We start from the raw sequence: 12768 nt of genomic DNA, 5'->3' as shown, positions 1-12768 counted from the left end.
TGCTGCCAGTGGACCCAAGGAAAGGGAATTCATTCAATGTTTACAGGAGGGCTTTTTGGAACAGCTTGTGATGGAGCCCACGAGGGGACAGGCCATTTTGGACTTAGTGTTATGTAATGAGCCAGACTTCATTAAAGATCTTAAAGTAAGGGAACACTTAGGAGGCAGTGATCATACTATGGTAGAATTCAATCTCCAATTTGAAAGAAAGAAGGTAGAATCAGATGTAAAGGTGTTACAGTTAAATAAAGGTAACTACAGGGGTATGAGGGAGGAACTGATGAAAGTCGACTGGGAGCAGAGCCTAGTGGGAAAGACAGTAGAACAGCAATGGCAGGAGTTTCTGGGAGTAATTAAGGACACAGTACAGAGGTTCATCCCAAAGAAAAGAAAGGTTATCAGAGGGGGGATTAGGCAGCCATGGCTGACAAAGGAAGTTAGGGAATGCATCAAAGCAAAAGAGAAAGCCTATAATGTGGCAAAGAGTAGTGGGAAGTCAGAAGATTGGGAAGGCTACAAAAACAAACAGAGGATAACAAAGAGAGAAATAAGGAAAGAGAGGATCAATTATGAAGGTAGGCTAGCCAGTAACATTAGGAATGATAGTAAAAGTTTCTTTAAATCCATTGTTAAGGATGAGATTTCGAAATTCTTGGAAGTGCAGGGTCGGATTAGGACAAATCAGCATGGATTTAGTAAGGGGAGGTCGTGCCTGACAAACCTGTTCGAGTTCTTTGAAGAGATAACAAATAGGTTAGACCAAGGAGAGCCAATGGATGTTATCTATCTTGACTTCCAAAAGGCCTTTGATAAGGTGCCTCACGGGAGACTGCTGAGTAAAATAAGGGACCATGGTATTCGAGGCAAGGTACTAACATGGATTGACGATTGGCTGTCAGGCAGAAGGCAGAGTGTTGGGATAAAAGGTTCTTTTTCGGAATGGCAACCGGTGATGAGTGGTGTCCCGCAGGGTTCAGTGTTGGGGCCACAGCTGTTCTCTTTATATATTAACGATGACGGGACTGGGGGCATTCTGCCTAAGTTTGGCGATGATACAAAGATAGGTGGAGGGGCAGGTAGTATGGAGGAGGTGGGGAGGCTGCAGAAAGATTTAGACAGTTTAGGGGAGTGGTCCAAGAAATGGCTGATGAAATTCAACGTGGGCAAGTGCGAAGTCTTGCACTTTGGAAAAGAGAATGGAGGCGTGGACTATTTACTAAACGGTGACAAAATTCATAATGCTGAAGTGCAAAGGGACTTGGGAGTCCTAGTCCAGGATTCTCTAAAGGCAAACTTGCAGGTTGAGTCTGTAATTAAGAAAGCAAATGCAATGTTGTCATTTATCTCAAGAGGCTTGGAATATAAAAGCAGGGATATACTTCTGAAGCTTTATAAAGCATTAGTTAGGCCCCATTTAGAATACTGTGAGCAATTTTAGGCCCCACACCCCAGGAAGGACATTCACAACGCCAGGGTCCCAGGTTCGATTCCCGGCTTGGGTCACTGTCTGTGTGGAGTCTGCACGTTCTCCCCATGTGTGGGTGGGTTTCCTCCGGGTGCTCCGGGTTCCTCCCACATGTGCCGAAAGACGTGCTGTTAGGTGAATTGGACATTCTGAATTCTCCCTCTGTGTACCCAAACAGGCGCCGGATTGTGGCGATGAGGGGCTTTTCACAGTAACTTCATTGCAGTGTTAATGTGAGGCTACTTGTGACAATAAAGATTATTATTATTATTTAATCCATGTGACAGGGACTCACTTGCTGGAGAACCTTCGCTGTCTCCTTTGGGGAATGCCGTGGTAGTAAGTGCCACTCAGACACTTAAATGGACAGTGGTAACCCTTCTGTGGGATCTAGGGCCACAGGGGTATAATTGCTACACTAACAGCTGCCAGGTAATCGGAGACTGGTAGCTCTCCATTACAGGGAGAGCTAAGTGGGGGTCAATGCGAAAGAGAAAATGCCGGAAAATCTCAGCAGGCCTGGCAGTATCTGTAGGGTGAGAAAAGAGCTAACGTTTCAAAACCAATCAATGGCAGGTACTGGCAATGCACCCACCAGAGGCCCAGGATCAGCAAGGGGCCTAGGCTAGTGGTGATTGAAGACCAGAAGGGGATCATGGAGAGGGGATCGCCGGCTTGATGGGAGTAGGGAAATCGGAAGAAAGGGCGGGATGGCTCTTAGCAACCCTTCCCCGCAAATCTGGATCCCTCGATCGGACACTGAGTGCTTGGCAATGAAGGACTCACCCCCGGGAGCCCGCAATGAAGCCTGGTTTTTGGGTCCGTCACGTGGTGGTTGAATACCAGCAACATTGGGATGAAGCCCTCCCGCTCTGGAGTGAATCGGTGCAGAGGCAGGAAGGTGATGGGATCGCAACACCGTCAAACCCAATGAAATGCCCCAACCATCTAACTCGTCTCTGGAGGGCATAAATTCCACCCATAAAGTGTACAGCACAGAAACAGGCCACTCGGTCTAACTGGTTCCATATGAGCCTCCTCCCATCCTATTTCATCCAACACCATCAGCAAACCTCCCAGTCCATTCTGCCCTATGTGCTCTGCTCACCCAACCTCCCCTAAAATGTATTTATTTTGTTTTCCTCAACTGCTTGTTCCACTTTTTGGGCAAAGACTGAATTCACTGTTGGGATCAAGCTGGTGACTGATTTGTCGCACATCATAACCAATGTTCCCATGTTCTTTCTCATGGGTTAGTCTGATATTGGCCCATTGTCAATGCGGATTTGCAGGAGTACAGTTGGTTTGAATGTTCGCTGACTGAGGCTCAATTTGTGTGTCATTAAGTGACTGTCCTTGTGTTACTTTGGTGAGGCACTTGAAACTCTTGGAAGATGTGAGTGGAACAAAGTTTTCAACATACTTTGCATCTTGACTAAATGCATGAGTGCAGCGCCAAAATCCAGGATCAATCATGATTGTATTAAATGGTGAAGCAGGCTCAATGGGCCATATGACCTACTCCTGTTCACATTTCTTATGTTCTTGAGTTGTACAGGCTCCCACCTTCTCAAGCATCTATTCCCAGGCTCTGACAGCAGTGTTGGTCTGATGGCTGCTGGCCTCTGTCAGGCATGGTAACCCTGAGCAAGGTGCTGTAGATAGTCACAACCCCCCCCCCCCCCCCCCCCCCCCCCCACCACCCCCCCAAACCACCTGGCACTCACCTGATCCAGGTGCATATCAGCTGCTTTAGGCATGAAACAAGAAGTTGGAGACGGGCTTGCGCTGCCTTTTGCTCACAAACTCCATTTTGTGGCTGCTTGAACTTTGACCCTGACAGGTTGCCACTTTTCTGTTCCAACCCCTCCCCTTCCCTTTCGGAAATACTGAAAACTCATCCAAAATATTCCATGAGCCGTTAAAAGGCACAATCACTTGAATTCCCTCTTTACTTTTAAGTGGTTCAGCCTGTAAAATTTGAGATGTAGACCTTCAAAATCACCATGCCAACCTTCTGAAGGGCTTCCTCCCATATACTTAATTGCACAAGGCTCAGGTTGGACAGGGCGCCTGCTAAAATGTGGAAGCATCTCAACATCTCTTGAGGCCAGCCATCATATTGTTGATGTAAAGTTAGGCCTTCAGGTGGTTCTGACAGTTTTTCAGTCGGACTCGCTGATTCAACACGAGTGTGGATGGGTACGATGTACCTGAGCCAACAAGTCAGGAAAATCTGTGGTCTAAACACTATGAAGTGTGGAGATACCTGGGGTATCCAACGCGACAATCCTCCATTGTCTGAATTCGGTATGCCTTGAGCATGGGTGTGGAATGTCCAGTTATAACAAATCAGGAAAATCTGGACAGACATGAACAAACGTCAGTTCTGGTACTCAGTTGATGGAGTTGAGTTTTTTTTCTAATTGAATGAGTAATCATAGAATCCCTACAGTGCAGAAGGAGGCCATTTGGCCCATCGAGTGTGCACTGACCCTCTGAAGGAGCACCCCACCGAGGCCCACGCCCCGACCCTATCCCCGAAACCCCACCTAACATTTTTGGACACCCAGGGGCAATTTAGCACGATCAATCCACCTAACCTGCAAATCTTTGGACTGTGGGAGGAAGCCGGAAACCCACGCAGACACTGGGAGAAAGTGCAAACACCACACAGGAATTGAACCCGGGTCCCTGATGCTGTGAAGCAGCAGTGCTAACCACTGTGCCACCATGCCATCAATGAAGATTTATTAGCCCCCGCAATTGGTTGATGATTGGAAATAGCACCAGAGTTGATCTTCCCCTGCTGTATTCTCCACTCCACACTGCACCTCACTAACGTGGGAACACTGAAGCCAAGTGAAATACTCTGCCTCGCTTCTGCCGGCTTCATATAATTCAATGCAGACCTGGACCTCTGCATACAGCTCAATACTGGACCCTGCAGTGCTCTTAAGGGACCATCCATTTGAAGGATTTCTGTTTGAAGTCTCTGATTTCTTCTTGAACAAGACAGATTAACCTTTATTTAAAATGAAAACCCTTTCTTCACCTGATCCTTCATTCAAGATGACATGTTTCTGTTGACTGAAACACACAGATTAAGACCAATACCGTTTAGGATCAGTGTGATTTTACACTAAATGTCAAGCATTTGCAAAGTCCGCAAATAATGTTTAGCCAAACAATCTGTCCAACGCAGTTTTTCAGACTGCAAAACAGATTAACTGACTGCTGGAGGGTTTAGCTTTAAGAATAAATAAACGTGCTTCTTTTTATTGAATTGTATTTTGTTCCCTCCTTTCCTGCACTCAGGTGGTGTTTCTGCATGGTTACGGCTGTGTGTATGTGGATATCAGTCATCACTCCAACACCATAACCGTGACCCTGGCTCCAGAGGGTAGGGCTGGACCCGTCCTGACCAGCCTTCATGGGTAATTACCTGCGTGCGCTCTACACAGCTGGCGGATTAAATATTGTGGGCCATAAAAGAAGGTTGATCGAATTGTGCATCTCGAGAGGAGGCCATTCGGCCCATTGATCCCGTGCCAGCTCTTGAGTACTTTATAGTATTTGTTCCGATTCCCTTTTGAAAGTTATTGTTGAATCTCCTCCCATCACCTTTTTTCAGGCTGGGTATTCCACACCATAACAAAATTCTTCATCTCCTCGCTGTTTTTTTTCCCGCTTTTATCTTAAATCTGTGTCTTCGGGTTACTTGCTCTCCAGCCAATACAAATAGTGATCTAGGACCTCAGTTAAACAATTAAAACTCCTTTATGCCTCCTTTTAAATTGCTTTTTAAAAAAAAATGATTCTTTCTTGCCTTTAACCTCCATTTTCAAGTCAGTACAACATTTTCCATTGAAACGCTGTCGCAGGATCTGTGTGCTGAGCTACAATTAGGAGAGTCGCCATTTTCTTTGTCACGGGAAAAGCTACTCACATAATTTATGGAGGGCTCTTATTGCCATAAACCTCGGTACATATAATAAGAATATGGAGCAGGATTTTGTAAAAAAAAAATTTCAGGAGATGTTTATCTTGTTAAGTCAAGATGTGTGAAGAGGCCCTTCTGCCCATTGAGTCTGCACCAACAAAACAACACTAATCCCACTTTCCAGCACTTGGCCCATAGCCTTGAATGTTATGACATTTCAAGTGTTCATCCATGTACTTTTTAAAGATTGTGAAGTTGCCCTACTGCCCTCCCAGTTTACAAAGCTTCCAAGTTTTGTATCATCGGCAAACTTTCAAACTGTCCCCTGCACACCAAGACCTAGATCATTAATATGTATCAGGAAAAGCAAGAGTTCCAATACCAACTCTTGAGGAACTCCAGTGCAAACCTTCCTCCAGCCCCCCAAATATTAATTAACCATTACCCTCTGCTTCAAGTTATTCAGACAATTTTGTATCCATATTGCTACTGCACCTTATATTCCAATTTTTTATTTTTCAATGAAACCACCTCTCAATATTCAAAATCCTGAGAATTTGCCCTTTCGACTCAATCTCTCCTCATCAGACAACCTACTCATCCCAGGGATCAATCTAGTGGCCCTTCACGCATTCCTTCTAAGGCAGTAATATCAGCAAGGAAATCAAAACTGTACCTAGTGCTTCAGTCGGGGTCTGGCCAACGACCTAAAAGGTTGCCACAGGACTTACTTACTCTTTGCACTCTAATGACCTCCTTCACCCTCCCCCATTTCCTTGCAATAGAGGCTAACATATAATTTGCATTCGTAATTGTTTGCTGTACCTGCATATTGAGAGCAGTAGCAGAGGGCCCGAGTGCAAAATGGATGAGCTCGGAGGAAATGTTAGAGAAACTTTAAAACAAAGACAGGGCCAGAGGGCATAAATAGAAATTACTACAAAGTAAATATCAGGAAGAATTCCTTCAATCCTTATGTTACTGGATCCCTAGGTTGATACCTAGGGGATCCAGTAATGTAATGGTCACGTTCGAGGCCTGGTAATTCGCCAGTTCACAATCTATCGTGGCAGTTGGGAATTTAAATTGAGTTAATTAAATAAATGTGCAATAAAAAGCTAGTGTTGGAAATGGTGACCGGATTACCATTTAACCCACTTGCACCCTATAGAGAAAGAAGTCTGCCATCCTTGAAATGGTTTGGCCAGTATGTGACTCCAGACCCCACAGGTTGGCTTAACTGCCTTCTGAACTGGCCAAGCAAGCCACTCAGTTCTAATGCTTGGACGTGCGTTCGCCACATAGACTTCAAGAAGGCAGCTCACCATCACAATGGGGGGGGGGGGGGGACGTTAAATGTTGGCCTTGCCAATGACATTGCGTGAATGATTGGGAAAAAATTGTTTCGAAGAACCCCCCAGACACACGGTTAGAAACAAAGGTATTGGAGATGTTCAGAATATAACTGGACGGGTGAGACACCTGGAAACATTAAATAGTATGCTGAAGCTTTCGTTGACCCAAAGGTCCTTTGTTGAACCCTGAGATCTTTATATGCTTAATTGTAAAATCGACACTTATCTGTTGCTTGGTGCTTCAGCGTTGAAAATCGATCCAAGGCTTCCATAAAAAAGAATGTTCCATTGGACAGAATGGACCATTATCTTCAGTGTTATCTTAGGAACTACAGAAGGAAAATAGGTAATTTGGCTTTGTGAACCTGTTTGGCCATTTGATGGGATCATTGCTGATCTGTGATCGAATTCCATATAGCTGCTTTTGCCCCATATCCCCTGCTACCTTTGATTAATAAAAATCTATCCATCTTAGATTAATTGTTCATTTTAAATCTACCATCAATTTCTATTCGCAGAAGAGTGATCCAAACTCACACCATTCCTTGTGGGAGAGGTATTTCCGAACTCCGCCCCTGAAAAGCCTGGTTCTCATCTTTTTGACCATGTCCGCAATCCTAGACAATCCAACCAGTGCAAAGGTGTCTCTCTATCTACCCTGTTTCTCTGGACATCTTGGAAACTTTGATCAAATCTCCCTTAATCTTCTGAATTCCAGGGAATACAATAGAGAATATAATCTTCCCTCGTAATTTAACCCATAGTGGCCAGGTATCATTCTGATATAATTCAACCGGTTCAATCCAATATAATAGAATGACTGATCTGAAGCTCAGATATCTTTGCCTACCTTTGTTACATATCCCTTGATATCTAATAAATACGTCCTTCTCAGTCTAGAACATTTCAATTGTCTCTCAGCATCCACAGCTTTTTGATGGATGGAATTCTAGATTCCAATTACCCTTAGTATGGAAAACATGTTTCCTAATTTTACTCCGAAATGGCTGAGCTTTCATTTTATAATAGTGCTCAGTTGTTGTGGATTCTACACCAGAAGAAATGGTTATTTCCCCCCTCCCTCCATTAATTTTTTAACATCAGTTTTAATACCTCAGTTAGGTCAATCTTCTGAACTCGGGGCAGGCACAAGTGCAGTTTATCCAATCGTTCCTCATAATTTAATCATTCATAGGGCAGCACGGTGGTGCAGTGAGTAGCACTGCTGCCTCACGGCGCTGAGGTCCCAGGTTCGATCCCCGCTCTGGGTCGCTGTCCGTGTGGAGTTTGCACATTCTCCTCGTGTTTACATGGGTTTCGCCCCCATAACCCAAAGATGCGCAGGCTAGGTGGATTGGCCACGCTAAATTGCCCCTTAATTGGAAAAAATGAATTGGGTACTCTAAAATTTACAAATAAATAAATAAATTAATTAATCATTTATGACTTGGTTAAAATTCTGCTCAGTCTCTGCTATACCCACTCCAGGGTCTTACAGTAATAATAATAATCTTTATTGTCACAAGTAGGCTTACACTGCAATGAAGTTACTGTGAAAAGCCCCTGGTCGCCACATTCCGGCGCCTGTTCGGGTACACTGAGGGAGAATTCAGAATGTCCAATTCACCTAACAAACACGTCTTTCAGGACTTGTGGGAGGAAACCGGAGCACCCGGAGGAAACCCACGCAGACATGGGGAGAACATGCAGACTCTACACAGACAGTGACCCAAGCCGGGAATCGAACCTGGGATCCTTCTGCTGTGAAGCAACAGTGCTAACTACAGTGCTACCGTGCCACCCACGAATGGTGCCTAAATCTGAGTTCAGTACTCCAGATGGGGCCTGAGCTAGTCAAGCGTAACTTCCTCATCTTTGTATTCACCCCTTTGAAATAGAGACTAACAATCCACGTGCCCTTCTGATGATGTATTGCACTTGTGAACTAATTTTTAGCAATGTCTCTGCCAGGACACCCAAATTCCTTTCCTCCTCTGTAGTTGCTACTCTCTCACGATTTACAAAATATTTTAGGGAGAAGGCAAGTTGGGAGAGTATTGGAATAGTCGAGTCCAGAGGTGACAAAGATACCAAAACTGTAATTTCCTCCGCCAATGCTAGGATACTTCACCTGATTGTTCAGCCGGTGACAAATTAACACAAGCCAAATTCAACTCCTGACCCTGGGACATCTGAGCTATTCAGCCACCCAACAATCATCTGGTTTTGCGAGAGAGTAGCTTGGGGGCTTTTGGCATTCAAGACTAAAAAAAAATAGTTTGTGGCTGCCAGGCTAAAAATGGTTAAAATCCAGAAAGATGACAATCTTTATGAATAACTGGTCTGATCCTTATTAGCAGGCCCATGAGAAACAGTTCAAAGAGCTTTGTGCACAGTGTTTGAGAAAACGGCACTTAACATTTTCCATTTGTTCTCCGGAGAATTCTCTTAAATGTTTTGCGAATCGTACAGTGACAGATGAATTGCGTATCCTTAGTCTTTTGAGACTCTTTAAAAAATGCTTCTTGCCTGCTGCATTTCTGCAGCGCAGACAAATTTTAACGTTGTGTGGTTTTCCCTCATTTGTTTTTTGCACAGGACACTGAAACAGGCCATTGCAATGAGAGTGTTGATTACTCAGGCGAGCCTGACGATAAACGATGATGTGACCAATCACTGCAAGTCTTCAGAATTGCTGCGGCTGACACTGGATAATGTTCTGTTGAACCTCGCACCAATGGTGAACCAATCCAGGCCCCTGCTGCGGGAATTCCGAGCTGAGCCCGCTGATGGATTTGCGGAACTTTATATGCTGGAGGTGTGCGTTGGGGACTTACAGATTGACAATCAGCTTTACCACAAAGCAAGCTTTCACTTCCCTGCCCTGCTTTGCCAAGAGTTGAAACCTGAAAGACCACAGTGGAGAAGTGGCTCCAGTTCCACACTTTCGGCCAGAGACATTGACGACTACAAGCGCAAATGTTTTCTCACAGCCTGCGTGCTCCTTGGAGAGCAGAATTTTGCCTTCACCATGAATGAGTTGGACTTTGAATTGAAACCTGCCAGGCTTTACGTGGAAGACACGTTTGTGTATTACATCAAAACTCTGTTTAGCACATACATCCCGGACACTAGACTATACCAGAAACAAATGAGAACGTCTTTGTGCTCATCAACTGACCCCCCTGTGCCTGAGCAAGTGCTCAACGCAACTCAAGCGCTAGTTAACCCAATCAAACTGCAACGGTTAACCATCCGCTCCATCAGCTTACTAGTCAGTGTCCACGCTTCAATAAAGTTATACATTGCGTCAGACCATGCTCCTCTTTCCTTCTCTCTCTTTGAACGAGGGCCCATCTACACCACTCCCAGGCAGCTCATCCATGCACTTGCCATGCACTACGCCGCAGGAGCATTATTTCGAGCAGGTCAGTATAGCCATTTAACATTTTGACATTCCTATTCACTGGCCTGCAGTGGAACATCCAGCTTGGGCTCGGCAAAGCCACAACGGGCCCCCACCGTACACCACTTGGGAACAGGATTGGACCATTCAGCCCCTCAAACCTATTCCATCATTCAACAAGATCATACCTGTGACCTAACCTCTTATACCCACCTTTTTCCCCCATCCCCTATTACTTTTGGCTTACCAAACTCTATCAATGTCAAATTTTAATAATTGAACTGGCATCATATGGAAGCCAGTTCTAAACCTCGATCTTCTCCGTGTTGAAGCGTAGAGCAACTTCACCCCTGAAAGGCCTGGCCTGATTTTGTCTGTTTCACAGTGCAAGTTCTGTATTTTCCAGCTACTCACAGGCTCTTCAAAATTGTCTTTTTCACATGGATACAGATCTCTGCCTTAAAGGACAAGTGCCAGAAGAAGATGAAAATGCTGGCCTGTGATGAATCAGCTCATCTCATCCCTGGGGACAGGACTTTGAGGTTGTACAATTGGCCTCAGTATCTTGAACACAAGGACAGGACTAGACCCAATTAAAATGCTGCTGGTTGGGTGGAGCTATTGGAATTCCCAGATCACTAATTCCATGGTTATATTTAGTTTCTAATCAAGACTCTTGCAAAAACATGACAATCCATGTTACTGTCTCAAATGGCATAATTCAGAACCAGGCACTCCGTATTGAGGGAGAGGGCGAAAGCTCAACATTCCAATAGAATCGCGGGATATGGAAGTAGGGGGTGTGGGTGAAGAAGAATTATAAGACTTGGGTGCAGAAGTAGGCCATTCGGCCCACTGAGTCTGCTGCTCCCTTCAATAAGATTGTGGCTGAGCTGATATGATAGACCTCATCTCCACTTTCCCACCTTATCCCCACAACCCTCGATTCCCTCACTGATTAAAAATCTGTTTATTTCAGCTCTCTGCGGTAAAGATTTCCACAGATTCACTACCCTCCGAGAGAAGACATTCTTCCTCATCTCTGTCTTAAATGGGCAACCCCATACTCTGAGATTCTGCCCTCTGGTCCTAGACTCTCCCAGAAGGGAAAACAACCCTGTCAAGCCCTCTGAGAATCATATATGTTTCAATAAGGTCACCTTTCATTCTTCTAAACTCCAATGAGTACATGCCTAACCTATTCAACAACCCCTCATATAAAAATCCCTCCATACTCAGGATCAACCTAGTGAACCTTCTGTGGACTGCCTCCAATGCCAATATATATCTTATTAGATGAGGGGACAAAACTGTTCACAGTATTCCAGATGTGGTCCAACTGGTGCCTTGAATAGTTGTAGCAAATCTTCCCTACTTTTATTCTCCATTTCCTTTGAAATAAAGGCCAAAATTCCATTTACCTGCTGAACTTGCATGCTAGCTTTCTGTGATTTATGCACGTGGGCCCCCAAATAACCCTGTGCTGCAGCTTTCTGCAGTCTTTTTCCATTTAAATAATATTCAGCTCCTTTATTATTCCTACCAAAGTGCATAACTTCACATTTTCCATCTGCCAAGACTACTCATTTAACCTGTCTATATATCTCTGTAGACTCTTTGTATCATCCTCACCAATTGCCTTCCCACCTATTTTTGTGTCATCCGCAAACTTGGCAATAGTACATTCACTTCCCTCGTTCAAGTCACGAATAAATATTGTAAATAATTGCGGCGCCAGCACTGATCCCTGTGGCACTCACTACTTGCAAGGTTGCCATCTTGAAAATGCCCCTCTCATCCCAAATCTCTGTTGTCTATCAGTTAGCCAATCCTGTATCCATGCTAATATACTACCCCCAACATCATGGGCTCTTAACTCATTATGCAGCCTTTTGTGCAGTACCTTATCGTAAGAACTAGGTGCAGGAGTAAGCTATTCAGCCCCTTGAGACTGCTCCACCATTCATAGAACATAGAACATACAGTGCAGAAGGAGGCCATTCGGCCCATCGAGTCTGCACCAACCCACTTAAGCCCTCACTTCCACCCTATCCACGTAGCCCAATAACCCCTCCTAACCTTTTTGGTCACTAAGGGCAATTTATCATGGCCAGTCCACCTAACCTGCACGTCTTTGGACTGTGGGAGGAAACCAGACCACCCGGAGGAAACCCACGCAGACACGGGGAGAACGTGCAGACTCCGCACAGACAGTGACCCAGCGGGGAATTGGACCCTGATCAGTACGATCATGGCAAATATCCTCTCGGTCTCAACTCTATTTCCTGCCCGTTCTCCATAACCCTTCAACAAGATGGATAAAATCTATCCATCTCCTCAAATTTACTCAGTGGCCCAGCATCCACCGCACTCTGGGGTAGTGAATTCTACAGATTCACGACCCTTTGAGAGAAGTAATTTCTCCTCACCTCTGTTTTAAATCTGCTGCCCCCTTACCCTAAAACTATGACCTCTGGTTCTGTCAAACGTTATGTCGAAGATCAGCCATTATCTTATCGAATGGCAGGAAAGGTTTTAGAAGCTGTGAGTCCTATTCCAGCTCTTATTTCTTATGTTCTATGCTGACACATGACAAGGT

The 12768-nt window shown here is 44.8% G+C and overlaps 1 protein-coding gene across 4 annotated transcripts in view; it reads left to right on the top strand.

The window, feature by feature from the left end:
• Nucleotides 1-12768, top strand: part of LOC140385858 (intermembrane lipid transfer protein VPS13B-like) — a 1311478-nt gene that overhangs the window by 1273714 nt on the left and 24996 nt on the right. For all 4 annotated transcript variants that reach the window (XM_072468452.1, XM_072468451.1, XM_072468450.1 and 1 more), the window contains exons 55-56: nucleotides 4784-4902; nucleotides 9362-10191. In XM_072468452.1, the coding sequence (XP_072324553.1) occupies nucleotides 4784-4902; nucleotides 9362-10191 (949 nt within the window). The remainder of the gene's footprint in view (nucleotides 1-4783; nucleotides 4903-9361; nucleotides 10192-12768) is intronic.

The sequence above is a fragment of the Scyliorhinus torazame genome, chromosome 11 (genome assembly GCF_047496885.1).
Source record: "Scyliorhinus torazame isolate Kashiwa2021f chromosome 11, sScyTor2.1, whole genome shotgun sequence".
Classification (NCBI taxonomy): Eukaryota; Metazoa; Chordata; class Chondrichthyes; order Carcharhiniformes; family Scyliorhinidae; genus Scyliorhinus; species Scyliorhinus torazame.
This window is presented reverse-complemented; position numbering and strand designations above follow the sequence as displayed.